This window comes from Pygocentrus nattereri, chromosome 14 (genome assembly GCF_015220715.1).
Source record: "Pygocentrus nattereri isolate fPygNat1 chromosome 14, fPygNat1.pri, whole genome shotgun sequence".
Lineage (NCBI taxonomy): Eukaryota > Metazoa > Chordata > Actinopteri > Characiformes > Serrasalmidae > Pygocentrus > Pygocentrus nattereri.
In genome coordinates this window covers 28020274-28043964 of record NC_051224.1, presented here as the reverse complement: position 1 = coordinate 28043964, position 23691 = coordinate 28020274, and the positions used below count along the sequence as shown (strand labels likewise).

Below are 23691 nucleotides of genomic sequence, written 5' to 3'. Positions count from 1 at the left end.
TTTCAAATACAAATCTTTTATTCTTTCACCATTTAGCATTTCCAAAGGATTAAAGGCTGGACACAATTGAATTGTCAAGAACGAAGTTTAACCATTTCCATTAAAATAGACTGAGTTACAGTCACCTTGTACATTGGCCATTTTATCTGGTACACCTGACATACAGATGGGCTTTGTAAGTTTACAATTACTGACCGTATCCCATCTGTTGCTGCACAACTGGTCAAAAAGAGACCAACGTAGGACCACTGCTGTCCAGATATACGTTAGGTTGACCAATCCTAACATCAGCATGGCAGTATGTGTGGCACTGCTAAGAGTGTACCAAGTACAGCAGTGTTGCTGGAGTTTTTCAACAGTGTCACTGCTGGGTTAAGCATAGTTAGTCAACAAAAAATACCCAGTTAGTGGTCTTGTGTTCAGAAACCGACCACTGATGAATGGCAAGAAGATGACTAAAATAAATGTGCATGAGCAAAATAAGATACAGACATGGTGAACCAATGAGGAAGCTGCGTTTAATAAAGTGGCCTGTAAGTATGCACAGTGTGTTAAAATGAACTTAATCCAATAATTGTAAAATTAAGTCTATGTAAGCATACTGGTGTCAGCTTAGAAGGACGAGTCAGTAATTGTTTATTAACTGTTATGTCCAGCAATGCTACTGTCCAAGGGTCAATCTAGATGGGCTATAATTAGTAACTTTTTTAATTGTATTGCATCCCTAATAAACTGGTAAATGTATCTAATAAACCTGCTATGTGTATTAATACATTAAATTCACACTCCCTAGATCACAGCTGCAGCAGTATTTATTTAAAATTACCACTAGTTTTTTGTTCTATACAGTAGTACTTCATACATTCTGCTGCAATGCACAGCTCCAATATCAGTTGCACTGATAGACAAAAGAAGTTAAATATACTCAAAGTATGAAAATACAGTATTCAGCTCTTATGCCAGAGAAGCAGAGAGGACAGTTCAGAAAATACATAAAAATGGACGCTACATATTTTTGTAACAGAAACCAGAGAGAGAGAGAGAGAGAGAGAGAGAGAGAGAGAGAGAGAGAGAGAGAGAGAGAGAGAGAGAGAGAGAGAGAGAGAGAGAGAGAGAGAGAGAGAGAGAGAGAGAGAGAGAGAGAGAGAGAGAGAGAGAGAGAGAGAGAGAGAGAGAGAGAGAGAGAGAGAGACAGAATAAGAGTAAACATAGACTTGGCTTTTACTCATTGACAAGAGCTAAAAGAGATGTAAAATAGACTCTCAGACGTCTACTGGCAAAACAACAAAAATTTAATGGCACGTTCCTGTAAATTCCTGCCAATGTTATTTATGAAAGATGGTGAGATAGGCTATAACCTTATCTGCATCATCTCTGTGCGAGTTACGGAATTTTTCTGGAGGCTAAAGTCACCTAACCTCAATCCCGTTTCAGGCTAGCATGCAAAGAAAGAAATTCATCTCACGTCAAAAGGTTTGGTCAGTCTCACACCATGTAGGCCTAAATTTGAAACCTCCTGCAATATTATCTACCTTGTAAATCAACATCAACGTCTTTTCTCTTCTGATGTACTCTTTGATGGCATTATGCCTAATTCCTTCTCTTCACATGTCACACAGGCGTATGGATGCTACAGATTACACTTGTGATTTTGGTTGTTTACACACACACAAACTACTGAAATCGCAGGCCTAATCTGTTGCGTCTATATCCCTGTGTATGTGCATGCACATGAAAACGGATCATACTGGCATTTTTCAAATTTGGGAAACACTGACAAAGTAAATGAACAGCACGGGAGTGCAACCTTTCACCCACAGCCACAGTTTCATTTGTGTTTGGAACTGGGGCTGTTGAGGCTGATGCCAGTCCGCACCGTAACTCCTGTCCCACTCACACCTGGCTGCTGCAACACCTTTTTCAAAGTGGTCTTCTTGATTGCAGCTGCAGAAATCTTCTCCTGGTCTGCCAAGTGCTGAAGCTCCCTATCAGCAGAAGATAAGATAGGTTTCATGCCTACTTAATAATAATAATAATAATAATAATAAGGCTTAATAATTAGCTGTGCAGGGCAATGGGTCCCCATGAGCATGAAAAAAAGGAATAAATAATGACCTATAAAGCAATAACAGCTGCATGCTGTCTATACTGCTTAAAGGTCATTTTTCTGATAACCTGGTTCTGATGCATGATGCCTCCACTGCATTTATAAGCAGACTGCGGAAACCGCCGCTCTCCATCACATGCAGAGCATGGATAGTGGCCCCCCCTGGTGATGCAACATTATCCTTCAGCTGACCAGGGTGCTCCTCAGAGTCCAGCAGCATTCTTGCTGCTCCCTGGAAACATTTAATTGTCAGTCACAGTCTCAGCATTATTAGTCATTTGAAATAAATATAATCTTAGACAGAGCTCTAACCAGAAGGGCTTGTGCTCCAAGCCGAACAGCTAGTCTCCTGGGCAGCCCCATCTTCACTCCTCCATCAGCAAGTGCATCAACAGCAGTGAAAGCCTGACCAAAGATATAGGGATTAACTTCTTATTAGGACCATGACAGATAATAAAACAGGGACTCTTGAGTTACAGAACAGTAACAGATCTGTAAAGCATTTCTGTGCTCTTCAATATAGATCAAATCTGTGGCATTTATCACATTCGATCTGTTTCCGAAAAGCAACTGGACAGGTTAAGCCGCTCTTGAGGACTAGTGCTAAAGGAACACAGAAAAAGTGGACATCACACAGACAAAAAAAAAAAAGCAGTAGTAGCCATCTTAAAGTCTGGTATTTGTTAGAACTTGACCATTTCTATAGACAACAGTGTACTGACAGTTTCAGAGTGTGTCAGAAACCACACATTTCCATTGCTTTCCAAATATAACATCAATCTTCCTAAACTAGTTCCGTGTGTAGGCCTAATATTAAGTAGTAAGTTCTGCAAAGCTGATAGGCTTGGTTGTTGCGTTTATACTGAAAAGGACACACACAGGCTATGGAATTTTACTGTTTTCAATCAGTAAGTTACTCTGAAACTTTGCAATCAAAAAGTCAATCAAATTATGTTGCTATTATATATATATATATATATATATATATATATATATATATATATATATATATATATATATATATATATATATATATATATATATATATATATTAGACAGCCTATTGATTAAAGCATTGTTATTAAAGCACTTGTTATTGTAACTTAGTGTATACCAAATAAACAGTATACTTTAACATAATGTAAATTGTACACAAACATTTATAGTAAGCTCAGTTCTACCTCCAAATTGTGTAGTGGTGTCATTCAAAAGATTGGAGATGCTATAACAGCTAGACGCTATAGAAGCTAAAATCAATGAACATTTCTGTTCTAATAGAGGTAAGGATACCTACACTTTTGATTTTGTTTTTGTTCGTTCCGAAATACTGCTTGTTTCTGGTTATGTCTTGAAATCATTTTAAAGCACTGATAATGATTTAGGTATGCAATTTGCAGGATGCTAATTAGTGGGGTATCACTCATCACTTGTTAGCTACACTGGCCATGTAGCTTCAGGACATTTAGAATAAGGGTAAAACTATATAATAACGTATTTTTACCAAACAATTTATCTGAGATAGTACAGACAAAGTCTCTCAATGCCGGAGATGGATTCTTGGCTGTCCAAGCAGCCAAAACTTCCCCAATCTTACTCACGTAGGCCGGCCCACTGCCGCTAAGGCCTGTGACAGCGTCAATCAGATCTTCCTCCACCTCTGTACAATAGCCCACACTGGACATCAGCTGCTCAAGCAGTTTCCCATCTTCCAAGTCAGCATGCATGCCAGTGGCATACACTGTTGCTCCCTCCCGTACCATTACCGGTGTGTTCGTCATGCAGCGCATCACCTTGGGTGCAGACTGGTGCTGAAGCAGTTTCTGCAAAATAAGAAATGTTCAGAAATTGACCATTATTTATAGATCAAATTAACATTAATTATTCTGGGGCAGTTTCTGTAAGACAAAGATATTCAAGCAAAATGAGGCCAACTGCTGTGTTTTCTTAGATAAAGAGTTGGTTTGAAATGTTGCATTTGTGCAACAAAAAGAAAATAGCTTCATTTTTAGGTATTAAGTTGAATGCTTTTAAATAAAAAAAACTGTGACCTACCTTAAAGATCTTTAAAATCCCTAATGACATGGAATAGCACAAGGTTATTTATTGTGCATTATATAGAAACAATACATCTTTTGACAGCAGAGTCTGCCAATATTGGTTTTGATGTAAAGTTCTTGTGTATGAATTTCTTGGCCTTCTCATCTCGTTAACATTGCTTGTAATGAGGCATGAACAGGCTGCCATGTTTAAAGTCTTTCGCAATCATTTTACAGACCTTCTCTATGGAGCTGATGGTGACACCTGCAGCACAGGAGACGATTAGATGACGTTCTTCAATATCTGGTCCAATCTCATCCAACACAAATGGAATAATATGTGGCTTGACGGCCAGAAACAACACATCACTGCTTTTGACAGTCTCTTTGTTGCTGGTGGTCAGGTTCACTCCCATTTTCTGAAGTAAAGACAAACTACTAATAAGCATTCAGAAGCATTAAAACGAACTACTTCAAGACACACAGAACTACAATATATTGCCACCAGAGGCTTTCCTGTATTGAGATGTATACAATCTACCAGAAAAATACGGGTCTGACCCGAAGCCTAGTTGCTGTCGACAGGCCCGTTTCAGGAGAGCTGGCTGTTATCCTGTGTGTAGCGATCACTCCTGAGGAGGAAGGAAGGAGCAGCTCAGGTTTTGCTTACATAAACCGACGAAAAAAACGTTAAGGCAGTGTAACTTACCTGCAGCACTGAATCCCTTCACCAACGCGTGGACCAACTGGCCGGCTCCGATGAATCCAACACTCATTTTGAGAGCTGCCTAGCTGAATACGAACCGAACAGAACCGAACAAATACTGCTAAAAACTCGGATCAAAAACGTTACATCTGACCGTAGCATAGTCTGTAGAAAGCACTCGAAGCTACGACAAGCATTTCGTGCATGGAGTTGTAATGTTTATTTACGCTCATTTCCTGGTCGCAGTCGAGGCACGTTGGAAATTTTGCAGTACAAACTAGTTAAGTAAGTACAGAATAAATAAGCATACTTACCTACGTTAAAAAAGAAAGGAAGAAAACCTTCAGACACTTCAGCCGCTCCTTAGTTTGTCGTGTCACAACTGCTAATCGTCAGACGGTGCGCGTTTGCGAGATTACAAGCCAAAACTGACAAACTGAAGAACCAATAACAGGAAAGCATTGCCATGCAAACAGCCAATCATCGTGCTCGATTTTCTTCTCTATTGGCGGGACGACAGTTACGTCACTTTTTTAAAATCACTTCGCTCAGGCGCCCGAGGTGAAAGATCATTTTTATGTTATCTAATTATTTCTACTGGAGAAGTACTATACACATATATTAAGGTGCTAAAATGAAACAGCTGTTTTGTTAATCTCATAAAAAATGTGGTGTGATGTAACAACATGTTTGTACGACGCCTGATGTCTACACTCGATGTAACCTATATGATGAAATGATTGCATACATTCTACAATACAGACACATAGGCTATGTGGTAGATGTTTAATAATGGATTACATGTTCACAACATGCTACTTCACTCCTGCCTTGTTGAGAAATTCACATTAAATTTACAGGACATTTTTTAATTTGACAGGTGGTAGGCAAATGTAGCACTTCTTGCCTAAGGACTCTCATCAATAGAGCATGGTGTGCTTGCCTAGGTGGGGAAGCAAACCCTAGTCTAATCACAGTTAAGCAGTATAACCTACTAATGTGTACTGATCACAACAACCAAAACAACCAGAGCATGCTCATGCTTTCCAACCTGAAAATCTAGATTACTTGCAGTCTCAGAAGACCAGACATAATCTTGTAGCTAGAACATCTGGGGAAAACTATAAGAAATTTTGGGTGAAGTGTGGATGGAAGCAAAGACCTGTCAGGGTTGGAACAAACCATGTAAAATTTCTAAACCAATCCAACTTTTGGTGAAGGCAGGACTCAAATAAGGGGGTGTTGGTGCAGCATCAACGTTGTCTGACAATAACAAGCCTGTTTTTAGCTTATATGTGCAGAGAGTGAGGTTCCCTTGCCAGGGAAAAACAATTCCAAAGTTAGTAAGCTTGTTTTGCTTCATCAGTTGTACTGTGGAAGAATCTGGGGGCAGATTTTATAGGGCACATACCCTTGTTCAGGGCAGATTTAAAACACAATTCAACAGCATATTTGGATATGCCAAATGTATTCCATTTTATTGCCTTTTAATTCCATTTTATTCCATTAAGTGACAGAGTGACTGAGCCTGAACACACTGATTTGAGAGATTAGTACCATATGAAATCGTGTTCAATCACTGCAGTGGTTGTATACATTTCACCACAATCAGAAAGGGATACTTACACGAAAGAAAAATCTGAAACATTGAAATAGAAGCTACACTAAAAAAAGATCATTCCTTAGGGGTTTTGTAGAAAAGAAAATGGTTTTATATAGACCCATGAACACTAAAAGAACTCAGCATAATTGAAGAGTCCTTTGCATTGTGAAAGGGTTCTCCAGATTGATTAGGAACGTGATGCATATGGTTCTATATAGAACCTTTTTAAAAGGGGTTCTGTATAGCACCAAAAAGGTTCTTCTGTAGTGACAATATCAAACTTGTAACAATAGCAGAACCCTTTTTGGTGGTGTATACCACCAGCAATCTAATGAATGCTTTCACAATACATAGAATCCTTTAATCATGTAAAGGGTACTTTGAGTATTCATGGTTCTATATAGAACCATATTCTTTACTTAAGAACTTCTTGAAGAATCTTTTTTAAGAGTGTACATTAAATTTATCATAAATAAACATATGGCATGTCAGGAGAATGAATCAAACATTTATTACAAGCAAACAGCCATTTATCAATGAATTTAAGTAAACTACTTTTCTCACATACTATTTGACCATTTTCAACATTAAGCATAAATAAAAATTTATTAACTTGTACAATTAATACTACTGAATAGTAGTGAAATAGACAGATCTAAATAGACTAAACTAAACGTTTCCTGCCTTTAAAACCATAACTAGAATTTATGGACAACAAAGTAAAAACATTGAAACACTAAAGGAAGGGTTTTGGGTTAGACAAAGGTTTTAGACAAAAGGCAAAAAAAGGACAAACAATAACCAACCATTACTCACATAAATTGACAAATTGACAGTCACTGCTAATAAAGAATTATGTAAAATCTTGATAAAGATAAAGCATTTCAAATACGACTGCTTTATAGTATTGTGGGCACAATAATATAAAGCAGTTGTATTTGAAATGCTTTATCTTCATGTACTGAACACTTGATATAAACAAAAATGACTATACAAATTCCTGATTGTGACTTTAAAAAGTGTTATTATAGATAATTAATGAAAGCATTTCTTGAGAATAAAGATATTGAAGAATTTCCAGTGCATGGAAGCAGATATGGTTATAACTGCTGGTAGACTGCACTTTACAGGACATCTGTGTTTCCTTGTTAAAAATGGCTGAGGTCATTAAGAACAATTTTTATTCATTATCTATGTGCATAAAAACCTTTTAAATATGGGGTGGGAAATATGAGATTTTTTTTTTCTGTGGTTTGCTAATAAGTTGGAAATGGTACAATGCACAACAGTACAAATGTGACACATTATTGGTTCCAGGATTTCTACAATAGGAAAAAAATGAGAAATCTCAGATTTTTTTATTCCATTGTGCTAGGAATACACAAATCAATTATCTATGAATACATAATGTCTGTGATGTGCCCAAGTTAACATACTATTATGTAATTTATTATGATAAGAATAACATATTGACATATTAGCCACCTCAGCTTCCAGTGACCCAAAACAACACCTACATATCAGAGACTGGTTAAATGACAGTGGTCTTATTTGTATCAATAATTGCTTCTTAATAATGTCCTTTGAGGTATGTGTTCATGTTCTGGCAGTTGGAAGAAAAATTATTTTAGGCTGCTGACTGGGAGACAAAGCGAATTCTCTGAGAGTACACCAGATCAGTAAAGTACAGCACCAAGTTAGCAGAAGTGAACACAGCCACCACCAACTTACTATCCCAAGGGCACTTCCCACGAGGGCATTCATCTGGGCGACCAGGGGTGCCGTACTTCTTGTCGAAACTGAAAACAGGCCACACCACAGCGGCGCTCATGTACAGCAGCACTGCAAGAAAGGTGTAGATGATGACAAATCGATCAAAGGGAAACCTCAGCGCTGATGTCCTTCCAGAGACGGTTAAGATCACTACCACCACAGTGACGGCAAAGCACAGGCTGTAGACAACCACACAATACTGGGTGGGGATGTGGCGGTTGTACTCGCTGTCATTTGCAAGGGCACCGAAGATGATGCAGGCAATGAAGGCCTGGACCACCTTCAGCAGGCCAGACATGGTGGCCATGTACCCTACAACATGTCCTGGCTTGGCCCTGGTCAAGAAGACTTCAGCCCCATAGGTGAAACAGCAGATGCTGGAGCAGACTGTGACAGCAATGCGGTAGTTGCGTACCTCACAGCCTTCTGATGGACACTCATTATTGAGAAAGTAGACTGGGTACACCACAGAAGCTGTGACATACATGAGTGTGGCCAGCATGGCATAGGCCACGGTGAAGTTGTCCCAAGAGATGGGCATGCAGCCATGAAGCCTTGCCACATCCAGCGTGAAGATGACCAATGTCACAGCGAAGCAGAAGCACCACACGAACATGCAAAAAGTGCCATAGGTGGCACTGAAGCCTGCACTGTGGGCCACCAGAGACATGGTGGTGCAACCTAACACCAGCTGGCACATGCGGGCAGCCCCCAGGCCAGACAGGACTGCATCCCGGTTCAGATAGTGGCCTCCGTAGGGATCCATTAGCACGCCTGTATGCTGCACTCCGGATGGGCCCAAGCACCCTTGAATGTAGACTGGGTATCACTGCACCTCCACACCCGGCTCCACAAACCTCGCCCTCTGCCTGGATCTTTTTATAGATGCCCTTAATTACAAATCTCCTTCAGTGCTTTGCCGCCATGCATTGTAATTACGGCCATATGTGGGAGATCAGATTACGGAGAAAACTCCAGTCCGTCTCGTGCCTGCCTCTTAAAGCAATTTTACAAAAAGATCTTAGATAAAGATAGATAAGAGGATTTTATGGTACAGCAATGTCTTAGCTTTGATTGAGCTGTATATCAAAAATTGTTCAATCATGTTTAATCAAGGATATTATTAAGTCCATTATTTGTACTGTTTTTAATAAATGTGCTCAGTATTTGCCAGTCAAACATTACCTTTGGAGTGAAATGGAAAGTTCCATCTAGAGAGAGACATATGTCACCTCCAGTAACAGCAGTTTCTTTCAAGAAATAGGTCCCAGAAAAGTTGGTAAATGCCTTTTCCAAACTAGGTAGATCACAAAATTTTGTTCCGTTGGTGGTCTGAACACAAAAAAAAAAAGAAAAAAAAAAAAAAGTGGGTTCAAATCAGGAAGTCCAGCCGTTTAAGGACATCATCCTCCTTATTTCTAGTCTATCTAGAACTGTTTCTTATACTGGGTTTTCTTCTAGTCTCTGAAAGAGCAGTAGAGCACTGGGGAAAGTTGTTTAAATGACCGTTCTGCTGAGCTCAGGGCCATAAGCCACACCATCTCTATAAATAGGTGCCTATATTCCACAGCGGAATGGGGTGGGAGTCCACATGTCTGTGTCAGGCAACCGTGTGGGGAGTCGTGTTTCATAGAGTGGGGAAGTTGTGCGTGAGACTCCTAGGGAAATGTTTTTGTGTGAGGTAATGACAGAGCTTGATGAAAAGATCCTCATTTATGCTTCAGTAGAGCAAAGGGAAAAAAACCTGAAAATTCTGGGGTAATTATCTATGGGAACGTGTTGGGTGGAGGACCACAAGTGTGTTTTCAAGTACATTCAACTTCAGAAAAGCGATTTTTTTTTTTAAATGATCATAGTTATATGTTGGGGAAAAATCACAATATCTCTATAGAGTGAACATATTCTATTGTAGGCTTGTTGGTTTTGGATATGTCTTATGGAGTGCATACAATGTCCATGTGCCAGCTTCAGAGAATAAAGCTTGTGCTCATTGGGTGGAGTGCTAAACCCAAGCAACACAACTGCTTGGTGACGAAGGCTATTTTTAACCCAGTGTTGGTCAACCTACGTTTTATACACTTAAAAATTTACACAACATATTTGTGGATGTAGAGGGACAATGTTTCAGACATTTACTACAAAAACATCAGTATGAAGAGTTGAGTGAGGGATCAAATTTATTTTTAAATGGTTATACCTTTTCATGTAGGGAGCACTACATTGGGACTTTCAGAAAAAAAGCTGTCTTGGGAATGAAGAGACAACGACAAACAATTCTTTGGAATAACTGTAATGTGTCCCTTTTGATACAAACACATGCAGACAACACAATGGGAAAACTATGTACAATTTACAAAGAATCACTTCTCTGTGAAAATATCACTTATAAATATGATTTACATAGCAAAATAAATATGTAAATTACCATGTAGCTTCGAGTTTTTGTTTAAAAAAAAAGTTAGAACAAAAAAAAAAAAGTAATACCTTTGTCAATGCTTTTGTATTGATTTTTTTGCAGAATGTTTCAAGAAATAAACTTTAGATTAAAAAGCAAAACTTTCTAGTAAATATTGTAACAATCCAGAGGGTCGCATTTAATGATTTCTCAAGTGACAAAAGGTTGAAGAAAAATTATGCTTATAGAATTTAAATAATTTGCATTAAATGTTAAATTAAAAGAAATAGTTGGCCATTTTACCGAAATAAACAGGTTTCACTCTGGATACTCCAAATAATATTGTGAATATAAAACTAATCTAGGTACTATTACTTCTACTTAACTCTGGCTCTGATTGTAATAAATATAGTTTTTAGGCAAGCTGAAATGTCTAGGTTAAATTTAAGAAAAATGGTAAACATTTCCTTTAACTTTACATACCATCATGGCAGTACAAGAGTACTGTGGTCAGAAGTAAAATTTTCTCCTCCACATATAAAAAAGGTCTCTTTTCAGGTGTATCAAAAAGTGAATAGAAGTTAACCTGAGTAAAAACCTGTAAAAACTGAAAAGATGTTTATTGTACAGCTCCTTCTGGTCATAATGGTGAGGAAGCAGCAAGTAGTATAAAAGAGACTTGGGTCAGATTCACTGTATACACTTTCTAGCAGGTTTTAAACACTAGCATCCTAGTTTGGTTCAATTTTGTGTACAACTGAAAAGCTGTCATGACCATATAAAGGAACTTCAGTTCATAATCTAAACTCAACTTTACTAAAGACTTGTACAAACTGTAGCTGCTGTGAGAGTACACTAACCATCATCTACTTGCATCTACTTGCAGTGTGCTGACCTGGAATACTTTTAATCAATACAATTATGTATACACAAGGAAGCTTATCCAACATCAGCATTGCTAGGAGTCACATCAGTGTCTGCCTGCTTTTATATGACTCCTTATAGCAATTTTATAAACTCAGCATTTTTAATTGTACTTCATAAATGCTACAAATCTAAACTACATCTCAGTCATGACCCACCATGCTGTACTCTTTTCTTTCAACTGACATATGAACCTAATAAAATGTGTAATATATGGGTTTAAAAAGGTTTTTAAAAAAAAAAAAAAAAAAAAAAAAATCAGCAACGGTCACCATCTGTAAAACTGCATTACATTCGTCATACGTTTACAACCAAAGACTAATTTCAAGAATGCTTCACCCAAAAACATTTATGTGGCTAAAAGTGAATGAACAGTAACTAATGGCAGGCTAGACAGGCTTAATTTGTGCAGAACTAACTTTCGACTGCAAAAACATGCCAAAGTCAACTGGCCCTATGGGACGTCAGGTGAAAGTAGGGTTGTTTACAACACAACGCAAGTCTTCACTAGCTATTATCTACATAGTTAATGCCTAAAAAGTTGATGAACAAAGAAAGCTGGTATCATATACACTAATGTAAATTAGTTAAAAACTACTACTACTACTTTGCAGTTTTTTAACTTTGTTTTTGGATGTGCTTAGTAAATGCGCCCTGAGAACTATACTGAAGTGTTTAGCTTGATTGACATGCTAATACTGCCTGCCTGTCACTTTTGATCATTAGCACCAACAGCATGTTTTGGGTTAAGTATTCTTTTAAGAGGCAAGAAACACGCATGATATGCCCTGGTTGTTTTTAAAAGCTCCCTCTGCAACTATGCACTGCATGAGACAGTGAGCAGCCCTTGTTTTTCATTGAAGTGGATTTGACAACAGCACTATCATCCTAAATAAACATTTGAGGGATCTCTAACATCTCCAATGAGGACTGGAATGTTATACTGAGGGATGGGGAGGTGTTCATGGTGAGGTTAGGGAACAGGTCAGGTTAAGGTGGTCCGAGGTCACTGTTCAGAGGTATCATAACAGCCAGACAGGAAGTACCACCAAAGCAGGGAGGCAGTCCTTCCATTGCCATGATGTTTAGCTGCCACTGCTGAGCATGCCCAGAAGCTTGCTGGGGTCCATGCCCTGCTGCTGAGCCATCTTCTGCACATCAAAGCCCATATGCATGAGAAACTGGATGACATTCATCTCCTGCCCGGTGACCTGATCTCGGATGGTAGGGCAGGTTGGGTTGCAGTGGGGCCACGGGCAGTTGTCAATCAAGTGCATGGGACATCCTTTGGGTGGGGCTTTGCTGTTTTTGCTGTTGTCATGGAGACTGCGTTCCCAGCAGTGGAGAGCTCTTGGAAGAGATGTCCCTTTCACCTGTATGTCAATCCAGTAGCTACAACAGACATAAGAGGGCACTGTTGTTCAAAGAATGTCCACTTCCAGACAGTAAGAGAAAGGAACCGTCTTAGAAAGGAGTAAGGGTATATGGCTTATAATAGGAAAACAATGTAAGAAAAAGTCTTACTTTCTTGTGATGACCTCATGTGAGAGGCATGCTGGAGCAAACATGGCTCTAAAAAAAAAAATCAAAGGCAGAACAAGAAAATGTTGTGTGTTCCACAAAGTAACTCTTAATCAGAAAGGTGTTCTCCGATTGCCTGTTCTGAAAGTTCTGAAAGAAGCGTTGTACTTACGGGACATCTTTGAGAGTGTTTCTGAGCTCTATGCCCAGGTTCTGTATATAACGCCACTGTCCCTCCTGGACAGGCTGACCCATAAGATGGATGTTGTCCACAGTCAGCTGTGCCTCATCAAAAAGCCACTGCACCACAAACACAGGTCCTAGGGATAGTGGGGGTGGGGGTGAGAAATAATAATAAATCAAACAAGCAAACACACACCTTGATAATAAATCAGCACAGCATGTGTGACAGATGTGTGCTGGATGCAAATGCATGCCACATAAAGATCCAAGGTATACATTTAGAATTATATTATTTCATGAGTTGAATTCATTTGTTCTTTGGAACCATGTGCTTTGTGACTCACGTCTAATTGTTGGGTAAACTCGATAACCAAAGAAACAGTTCCATTCACTCCCTTCATGTGCCAGTCTACAACGCTCAGGCACAACACCTCCCCAATACCTGGGAGTGGGAAAACAAAAACAAAAAAAAAACATTTATAATGTAAACACATGATAACCTTTATAGACCGGACATACAGTGAGAGGAAACGAGTATCCAGACACTTATTTCCTATGCATTTATCTGCTTCAAATTTCCACTAAATATATTGACTTGTTAAGTGATATTTTTGTAATCCCACAAACGGGGACTTGGTACTTAAACATACATGTTCAGAAGCATAAACAAATGGAAAAAAACTGACACAAAAAAATTTAAAACATCAGTACTTGCAAAGTTGTTGGCAGCTTTGAGACATCTACAGTAGCTTTTTCCAGTACTGTGGTTCAGATCTGGCCCATTCCTTTCAGCAAATTGCCTTCAATTGCACAAGGTTATGAAGGGCCTCTGATGGACTCGGAATTTCAAAATTCTCCCTTTATTTTCCATGCAATTCAAGCCCGTCAACTATGCAAGCACCTTCACCTTTTTTTTTTAACCAGTCTTGATTTATTTTTGCTGTAAATTTTGTAATGTTGTCTTGTCAAGACAAACATCTTCTCCACATATTCAGTTATTCACTAAGGAAATGACATTCTCTAATAGGTCCTGATATATTTAGGTTTCCTTCAACGACTTGTAATGCCCTAGCATTGTTTGCAGCAAAGCAGTCCCATATCATGATGCTTCCAACTGTGGGTATGATGTTCTTGAGATCATATGTGCAACTCTTTCATCAAACATGATGAGCAGAATTAATGTACAAGAGTTCTGTTTTTGTTTCATATGACCGGAATACGTTGTTCTGCATTAGTTGCAATTTGTCTAAATGCTCATGTGCATATTTTAGACAGATGTCTCTGTGGTTAATTTAGACACATGCCTTCTTTCTGTTTTCCCACACACTTTTTTCAAGTTTTAGCATTTTATCCATGCGAGCAAAATTTTTAGCATTAATATCTATGATGATATATCTGAAATATAAGTCTATGTATACTCATTTTCATATCAGTTGCCCTAGCCAACTTTGATGCCAAGTTGACATAAAAATCCATGTCAGATGACATTTCTTCCCCCCTGACATTAGGTTGTCACGACGCTTTCACCTCAGAAAGCATCGTGATAACCTAATGTCAGGAAAAACAAAAACAAACAAACAAAGAAAAAAAGTGTTCGTGAAAATTCTGATAATGACATAGCTTACAACTATACAACTTACAAGTACAACCCCAATTCCAGTGAAGTTGGGACGTTGTGCAAAACATAAATAAAAACAGAATACGTTGATTTGCAAATCCTTTTCAACTCATGTTCAATTGAATACACTACAAAGACAACATATTTAATGTTCAAATGGATAAACTATTGTTTTTTGCAAATATTCACTCATTTTGAATTTGGTGCCTGCAACACGTTCCAAAGAAGTTGGGACAGGGGCAACAAAAGACTGGGAAAGTTGAGGAATGCACAAAAAACACCTGTTTGGAACTTTCCACAGGTGAACAGGTTAACTTGGTTAAAAGGGAGCACCCCTGAAAGGCTCAGTCATTCACAAGCAAGGATGGGGCAAGGTTCACCACTTTGTGAACAACTGCGTGAGCAAATAGTCCAACAATTTAAAAACAACGTTTCTCAACATGTAATTGCAAGGAATTTAGGGATTTCATCATCTACAGTCCATAATATCATCAAAAGATTCTGAGAATCTGGAGCAATCTCTGCAAGTAAGCGGCAAGGCAGAAAACCAACATGGAATGCCCGTGACCTTCGATCCCTCTGCACTAAAAACCCACATCATTCTGTAACACATATTACCACATGGGTTCAGGAACACTTCAGAAAACCACTGTCAGTGAACACAGTTCATCGCTCCATCTACAAGTGCAAGTTAAAACTCTGCCAAGCAAAGCAAAAGCCATATATCAACAACACCCAGAAATGCCGCCAGCTTCTCTGGGCCCAAGCTCATCTGAGATGGACTGACGCAAAGTGGAAAAGTGTCCTGTGGTCTGATGAGTCCACATTTCAAATTGTTTTTGGAAATCATGGACGTTGTGTCCTCCAGGCCAAAGAGGAAAAGGACTGTCCGGATTGTTATCAGCACAAAGTTCAAAAGTTAGCATCTCTGATGGTATGGGGGTGTGTTAGTGCCCATGGCATGGGCAACTTGCACATCTGTGAAAGCACCATTAATGCTGAAAAGTACATACAGGTTTTAGAGCAACATATGCTGCCATCCAAGCAACGCATTTTCAGGGATGTCCCTGCTTATTTCAGCAAGACAATGCCAAGCCACATTCTGCACGTGTTACAACAGCGTGGCTTCGTAGTAAAAGAGTGCAGGTACTAGACTGGCCTGCCTGCAGTCCAGACCCGTCTCCCATTGAAAATGTGTGGCGCATTATGAAGCTCAAAATATGACAATGGAGACCCCGGACTGTTGAGCAACTGAAGTTGTACATCAAGCAAGAATGGGAAAGAAGAAGCTACAAAGCTTCAATAAAGCGTCCTCAGTTGCCAAATGCTTGTTGAGTGTTGTTAAAAGGAAAGGTGATGTAACACAGTGGTAAAAATGCCCCTGTCCCAAATTCTTTGGAATGTGTTGCAGGCATCAAATTCAAAATAAGTGAATATTTGCAAAAAGTTTATTAGTTTGAACATTAAATATCTTGTCTTTGTAGTGTATTCAATTGAATATAGGTTGAAAAGGGTTTTTTACTTATGTTTTACACAACGTCCCAACTTCATTGGAATTGGGGTTGTACTAATCTGAGAAATTATGCATCCTACAATTAGTGCTGAGATCAGCACTCTTCAATGGAGACAATTCAGGCATATAAATTTATGTAATAGATCAACGTTGAGAAACATTTACTTACTTGATTCCCCTCTTGATGGCCTCTGTAGGGGCACAGCTGATTGTGTCCACACAGTCTGTGCAGAGGTACTGCTTGTTGTCCAGAAACCAGCCAGAGTCAGATAAACCCCTCACCTGTATGTTGGGGTGACCCAGCTCTTCCAGCAGCTCTGACACAGCATCCACATTCAGCAGCACTCCAGTACCGCCCGCACTTCAGAAAATAAAAATAAACTTTAATCAAAATAACACAGGACAATGTGGTCACATTATTAATATACACATTTGTTTTACCATACTGCAAGGTGTTTTGCAATTTGTAGTAAGATAAACACAATACTAGTATTTTGTCAATAACGTGCAGCCCTATTAGGAACATTCACATTACAGACTAACCTGCTTCCAGCTAGGAGTAGAATCTTGCCGTTGTCCAGACCTTTACTTAGCAGATTTTTCACCACTTCCTTTATAATGAGCGAACCCATGAAGGCATAGTCATCTGCTTACCACAAATATGAATAATAAATTAAAAAAAAGCAGGATGCAACCAGAACATGTCAATGCCATTCAACTCTTATTTTAACAGAACTAAAATCTGACAAGCCATCTCCCAGAGGAATGCAGTGCAGAAGTTCCTTACTTTGATCTGTTTTGGGGGTGGCTCCACTCCACACATCACTGGAGCAATATGGAATAAACCTGAAGAAAAATATGCAAAATATTTTTCCCCCCTAAAGCAAGACTCCCTCAAATCAGTAATAGCCAACATATTCAATTTATTAAACTGCATCATTGACCACATAACTTGTGTGAGAACAAGAAAATCTGAAGTACTCACACCATGTTGGCATTCCACCAGTGAGGATTATCCTCCGGTAGTGGAGACAAAATACCTGTGCCTACAGAAGAAAAGATGAAGTGAAAATGCCATCTGTGCCTCACATCTGTTGTGAATAGCCTTCCTACTGCATCATTGTGAAAGCATGTAATTCTTGCTATTCTTTGGTGGAACCACATAAGCATGATGGGTTTAAAAGTACTTTGAGTATTTATGCTGATCTATAAAGCAGAACATTCAGGTTGTATATCTAACCTGTCTTGGTCTGTGGCCATTTTGAGGAGCTCATGAGCCTTCTCATTGTCTCATATCTGCTGTCACAGTTCTCCTTGTTGAAGCAGTACCACCCACCTACAAAGAGTAAGATATCCCTTGTGTTGAGTGGCTTTGCTATTGCATGACAGAGGTTGTATAAAATCCATAACACAACAGATTTAACTTTAATACAAAGAGTAGCAGTGATACGAAGGATGCACAACTGGAATGGTCAGACTTGGGCTCAAATATCAAAATCGATGTTTGGGCAATTTTTTGTTTTTATTTTTGGTGTAATTATATGACATAAATAACAACATTAAGGTAAATTACTTTGTGCTGCATTCCAATGCTGCTGGTACACTTATACCAAAATTTCATAGCATACTCAGCCAGCTGCTTTTTATTTATTCTAGCATTTTATTTGATTACATTTATTTAAATAGCCTTCTTCTTCTTCTTCTTCTTCTTCTTCTTTCGGCTGCTCCCTTTAGGGGTCGCCACAGCGGATCATCTGACTCCATCTTGCCCTATCCATTGCCTCCTCTACTTTCACACCAACCATCTCCATGTCCACCTTCACTACATTCATAAACCTTCTCTGAGGTCTACCTCTTCTCCTTCTGCCCGGCAGCTCCATCTCCAACATTCTTTGCCCAATATATCCACTATTCCTCCTCAACACATGTCCAAACCATCTCAACCTGGCCTCTCTGGCTTTATCTCCAAACTGCTCCACCTTCACTGTCCCTCTGATCTGCACATTTCTAGTCTTGTCCATCCTTGTCACTCCCAACGAAAATCTCAGCATCTTCATCTCCACCACCTCCAGCTCAGCCTCCTGTCTTTTAGACAGAGCCACAGTCTCCAAACCATACATCATAGCAGGACGCACTACTGTCTGTAAACCTCCCCTTTCACTCTTGCTGCTATCCTTCTGTCACACATCAGCCCTGACACCCGTCTCCACCCACTCCATCCTGCCTGCACCTTCTTCACCTCTTTTCTACTCTGTCCATTGCTCTGGATGGTTGGCCAAAGATTTCTGAAGTCATTTATTTAAACAGCCAACTGATTTAAAATTTTAAAACTTATGCAAGGGCAACCTTGCCATTAAAGGGCAAATAAATGTTCAGATTGCAGGTTTTGCTAATAACATACTGGTAATGCACTAATTGGTTTCATGCATTCATTAAAAATCTGCCAAAAGAATAAAAGTATCAGACAATTTAGCTGTAAAGAAAAAAAAAAAAAAAAAAAAAAAGAATTGGCTCTAAAAATTCATGATGGTAGATCTCTACTTGAAGCCACTATGATACTCTTCACTCTTCTTTCAGTGCACAGGCTCGCTCTCTCGCTCTGTGTGTTCAGTTATTGTATTACCTTGTTGATTTTTGTTTATACTGATATGTTTGATGCTTCTGTAAAGAAATGTTGGTAGAAAAAGAAGCTATATAAACTTACCTACATATAATTTATTTTATTAAACTGAATAAGTAATTAAATGAGCTAGATGTGGCTTTATTCAACAAAGGCAGATTAATATGAGGACACAACATCGCCTAACACTCACCACAATGAAAAAGAAAAAGGCTTGATTTGGACAGACAACAACAACAACAACAACAACCACCAACAACAACAACCACAACAAAAACAACACCACCACTTTACCTGTTTGTATTAGGTATGCTAATGTGTGCCTCTGTCCATCCCACTGAAATTAGCATGCACAATTTCATTCACTTATAGACAGAATACAAAACACTGGTATAAACCTACTTATTGGGTCCCCATAACAATAACCAGGAACAGCATATAATTCCTTTAAAAAAAAAATAGCAGCACCAGACAGATCTGATCTGACCTATATTTCAAACAGATATTTGATTATGCATTTACTGTACTCTGGAAGAAAGTGTAGGCAATGGGCTACTGTGCTCATATACCTACAATTTATTCAGATTACAGCATTTGTAATGTTGTAGGAATGACCTAAAAGAAATTAGTTCTCTATAACGCTAAGACAAGTAGATATAGTCCAAGTTTCTACACTACACACAGTACTCTAGATAGAGTATTGCTCCATGTTGTAACATTGAAAATGTATGTGATGACTTTTGTAAAAGATAAATGACATGACAAGGTACAAAAGGTACAAATCAGAGCAGATATTTCATTTAAATTTACCTTCTAGAAAGATCAACCATCTTCTGCTTCCCCGTGACTCTTTCAGATAGTACCTAAAAAACAAGAGGTCAGACTCCACACTTATTACCCACATCAACAAGTGTTTGAGGAGGTGCCAGAATACTCACAATATTGCACAAGATATCAGGCCATGCCACTTCAGAGTGTAAAGTCTTTATGATAATATAGGATGCAATATTTTTCTATTGTAATGATTAAGATTATTTGCATGGGTGGCAGTTTATGAAGTTTATATGGACAATTTGTAGGCTGTGTAGAAGTTTTTAAAAGACACTTTAAATAAATTATGAATAGTTCTCCATTCTCGTAACTAGTGTATTCAGACAAGCCTTAATTATTGCTGAATAGGAAACTGACAAGCATTGATGGCTTCACATGTACACATTATAATGAAATGCATTGTTTTTCAACTGTGGTGTTATTTATTGTGTACCCTTAGCAAACCTACACTGGGGGTATATAAAGGGTATAACGTTGGGGAGTGTGTAAAGAAATGATAGGATAGGATATTTAGTACAGATTAAAAGTTTGATGACCAGATTAGATTATGTATTATGTACTGTTCATGTGAATAATTAATGGACTTCTACAGAGAGAACTCATGTCTTCACACTTTGTTTCATGGTACAGTACTAAACATTCATTAAAAGGTAACAGTATGAACATGTACATATTTGAGAGCATTCAGACCTTCTTGAAAAGTTCACCAATTATGTACATAGTTCTACAATGCAGTTTTGTGAAACTGCTGGATCAAGCATCAGATACAAAAAGAAAAAATAATAATAATAATAAATAAAAAAAAAAATATGGGTGGCAGTCTTCTTGTCCTACCTTTGCCACAGTCACTGTACCACAGAGATGAACAACAAAGATCAGTTCTATATACTCTAACAGAACATATATACAGTACACAGAACTACATCTCTACATTTCTATGGAGCATTAAAGTTTACATTCCAGGAATTATAACGGATCCACAGAGAAGTCACTGCTCTCATTTAAAAACTACTTTGTTCATTGTGGTAATGAAACAAGTATGGCTAATAACTGCTGCTCAGTGCTACCACTAGCAATAAAAACACATTTTGTACCTAATGAACATGTTAGAATTTACAGTAAATTTCTATTCAGTGATCTACATATTTCTAAGGCAAAGAATACTGAATGCTTTTTAGATGGGGGGTGATATTATCTTATAGATTTAAGAATTTTTAGTCATTTAAAATGTTAAGTGAATACCTTGATAAAAGATCATGTAGAAAAGATCAATATTAGAAAACCCAGTTAGAAACAGTGTGTAGCAATGAGCCACTTAATATGATCAGAAACGTGGTAGAGACAAGAAAACCAGTAACATGATTAGGCCACTGTGTAACAGAAGTTACCTGAAGGAAATCATGCCATCTTAGAATATGAATGAAGGGAGGATGTGAGGTGGTATATTATTTCAGGTGCATCTGAATGTGCACTTATTATAATTAAAATATCCATCTAAACCTCAAAATGATCATTCTGAAAATGCAACTAGGGTTAGTGGAACCTGGAAATGTAAAGACGTTCGCAACGTTTGGTATACTGTACAACACAGAACATGGTGTAACTGAGCGGCTAAGCATAACCTTTTCGTAAACCTGTTCGATTTGAAGGCTATTCAGTTTGAATGTAGTTGTTTTTTCATAAGTACTTGAACAAAGGAACTCAGCAAACTACTTTATGGGACAGAATTTCTGGAAATTCTAACCAAGCTGTGAATCTCTATTCGTCCATGTGTCTCGGGACCACGTGCTTAATCTCTAACTCAGTGGTCACTCTTGTGCTCACTTTTCCTGGATCAGTAAATCACGGACTTCTGAAGCCAGACAATCAGATGTAGTTTGTTTTGGTTAAAACTAAGACTTGCGTTCCAGAGAGCTGGGGAACACTGCCCTAAATTCGCCCACCTGCTGCCGGTGTGCCCACGCGAGTCACCTGCGACCTTTCGGCAACATCGCCTGTCATTATCGTCTGTCTGCGGGCACTTGCGAAGAGCAAACAACACTTACCCAGCAGGTGTGCCGTCGTTGCAGGTAACTGACATATTTTCCAGAAAATGCAACTTCATGTCGTTGTCGAGCTTCTGCGCGGAGCACGGATACAGGGACTGCGCCAGGTTTTTCACCTGAGTCATGAAACTGTCCATGTTGTCTTCGACGGCCGTGAAGTCCAGCGCGAAACTCTCGGTTGTGGTGGTGTCGCCGCGCTGGCGATGAGGGGCTGAGGGCAGCAGGGAAGCTCTGCGCTCGCTGCGGCCTCCCCGGAGCCTACGGGCACCCACAGCTCCGGACTGAAGAAGCCCCAGCACCAGCGCCGAGTGGACAAGACAGATTACTGTTAGCCTCTCCTGCTGCCGCTTGCTGTACATCTCCCTCAGTCAAGTTACACGTCTGAGCTGCTGTGGAAAACGGGCTGTGGAGAGAGCGCGAGCTGCCGGCGTTCCTCACAGTACACAGGGGGACAGGTGACTTTTCTCTGTCGAACTAAAACACCACCACAATGAGCGCAGGGCCGTCGGCTGGGCTCTAGAAAACACTACACGTTATTAAAGTAGTCCTGCGTACGGCTGTGCTGCAGGCTGCAATCTTCCTATTTCCCTCTCTCTTGAATACCTGCGCGTGTGTCTTAAGCGACGGGTTTTATTTAAATTTGCCCCCCTTCTCTTTCGCCAGGGCCAATCGAAAGGGAGGGCAGACCTCAGGGGCGGGGCCAAACGACACGTCGTTCCATCCTTTTCATTTACTGAAAAAAAGAGGAAAAAAAGAAGCGCTCATGCTTTGGCTCCTTTGATCCACGATGTTTTATTTGATGTGGTAGTTTTTATTGGCCTTGAAATGCCTGTTTCCTAATCCGCATGATTTTGTGGAGTGAGGCTCAAACTTCTTGTGACAGACTCGCTTTTTTCTGCTCTGGAAAAAAAGTATAACAATAATACAATAAGGAAGCATGAGACAATCCTAAACACACAGCAGTGCAACACTGAAAATAACTATATATACTATTCAAATAATTATTTGAAGAGAACAATGCGATGGGCGAATATTACTACTACTACTACTACTACTACTATCCACTATAAGAAAATAATAGCAGCATCAGATGTTTCTGAAGTGAAAAAACATGAAAATATGAAACAGGAAAGGAAAAAATGTTGCAGATAAGAACGACTCTCGGGCAGTAACACTTCTGTCCATTTTAGTCAGCCTGCTTGCTCTGGTACCCTTCATTTCTACACATGTCCTGAATAAACCGATTTTCGATCATTTGATCCCTTCAGTGTAGAGAGTTTTCATCGCACGCCAATCCAAATAACGGTTAGCTCTTTATAGTGTAGAGAAAACTGGGCATTTTCCCGCAACATGAAATTAGATTCCATTTTTGCTGTATAATGCAGATCAACTTTAACATTTGCATGGGAAGAAGTCTCTTCTCTTAAAGCTTCCTCGGGACATTTTCCAGTGGTGATGAAGTTTTTTTTAACACATAGTACATGTAAATATGTTGAGAACATTCGTATCGTTTTAGTCTGATGTGTCGACCTAATGAACCCATTTTGAGGATAATTTAAATGTCGATGCCCACAAACACTTATCAGGATCCACTCCCTGTTTTCAAATCACAGTGATAATTCGTTTATCATTATCATTAGGCCTGGATTGTTGGTTTGTGATGGCTTAATGAAGCGTTTGGCCCATTAAATAGCTTACATAGGGCGTGACGGCCTTTGGGGATTCTCTCACCGTAACAGAAGCGGCGAGATCAAAGAGCCCCGGCGGCCAATTATAAAGGAACACTTCGCTTTACACAAGCCTATTGGTTGAAATG

General features: G+C 39.1%; 3 protein-coding genes across 4 annotated transcripts; all 3 read right to left on the bottom strand.

Moving 5' to 3' along the window:
* Window positions 1-5289, bottom strand: pycr1a (pyrroline-5-carboxylate reductase 1a). 2 transcript variants are annotated; one of them, XM_017716997.2, is made up of 8 exons: window positions 5164-5289; window positions 4853-4935; window positions 4705-4775; window positions 4383-4562; window positions 3706-3927; window positions 2420-2512; window positions 2176-2339; window positions 1-1985 (listed from the first exon to the last, which is right to left on the bottom strand). In XM_017716997.2, exons 2-8 carry the CDS (start codon window positions 4917-4919, stop codon window positions 1829-1831), a joined length of 954 nt encoding a protein of 317 aa, XP_017572486.1. In that variant the 5' UTR covers window positions 4920-4935; window positions 5164-5289; the 3' UTR covers window positions 1-1828. The 2 variants fall into 2 exon arrangements, with proteins under 2 accessions (XP_017572486.1, XP_017572487.1); XM_017716998.2 differs by having other exon boundaries at window positions 4853-4931; window positions 5164-5263.
* A 2169-nt stretch (window positions 5290-7458) lies between these two features.
* On the bottom strand, window positions 7459-9210 carry LOC108438913 (myeloid-associated differentiation marker-like protein 2). The gene has a single exon (XM_017717037.2). The coding sequence runs from the start codon at window positions 8989-8991 to the stop codon at window positions 8080-8082; it is 912 nt and encodes a 303-aa protein (XP_017572526.1). The 5' UTR covers window positions 8992-9210; the 3' UTR covers window positions 7459-8079.
* A 2609-nt stretch (window positions 9211-11819) lies between these two features.
* On the bottom strand, window positions 11820-22417 carry notum1a (notum, palmitoleoyl-protein carboxylesterase a). The gene is made up of 11 exons (XM_017717038.2): window positions 21876-22417; window positions 19810-19862; window positions 17620-17715; window positions 17365-17425; window positions 17167-17225; window positions 16923-17025; window positions 16549-16740; window positions 13593-13690; window positions 13238-13385; window positions 13069-13116; window positions 11820-12936 (listed from the first exon to the last, which is right to left on the bottom strand). Exons 1-11 carry the CDS (start codon window positions 22232-22234, stop codon window positions 12630-12632), a joined length of 1524 nt encoding a protein of 507 aa, XP_017572527.1. The 5' UTR covers window positions 22235-22417; the 3' UTR covers window positions 11820-12629.
* Window positions 22418-23691: the final 1274 nt, after the last annotated feature.

What these genes read in the sequence shown, in the direction of transcription:
- pycr1a (XM_017716997.2), bottom strand. Translation starts at nt 4,919, where the DNA reads ATGAGTGTTGGATTCATCGGAGCCGGCCAGTTGGTCCACGCGTTGGTG. An exon ending in GAAGGGATTCAGTGCTGCAG is followed by an intron (nt 4,776 to 4,852) that starts GTAAGTTACACT and finishes CTTCCTCCTCAG; the next exon opens with GAGTGATCGCTACACACAGG. An exon ending in TTGGAGCACAAGCCCTTCTG is followed by an intron (nt 2,340 to 2,419) that starts GTTAGAGCTCTG and finishes AAATGTTTCCAG; the next exon opens with GGAGCAGCAAGAATGCTGCT.
- LOC108438913 (XM_017717037.2), bottom strand. Translation starts at nt 8,991, where the DNA reads ATGGATCCCTACGGAGGCCACTATCTGAACCGGGATGCAGTCCTGTCT.
- notum1a (XM_017717038.2), bottom strand. Translation starts at nt 22,234, where the DNA reads ATGTACAGCAAGCGGCAGCAGGAGAGGCTAACAGTAATCTGTCTTGTC. An exon ending in ATGGCCACAGACCAAGACAG is followed by an intron (nt 17,426 to 17,619) that starts GTTAGATATACA and finishes TTTCTTCTGTAG; the next exon opens with GCACAGGTATTTTGTCTCCA. An exon ending in AACACTCTCAAAGATGTCCC is followed by an intron (nt 13,117 to 13,237) that starts GTAAGTACAACG and finishes TTTTTTTTTTAG; the next exon opens with AGCCATGTTTGCTCCAGCAT.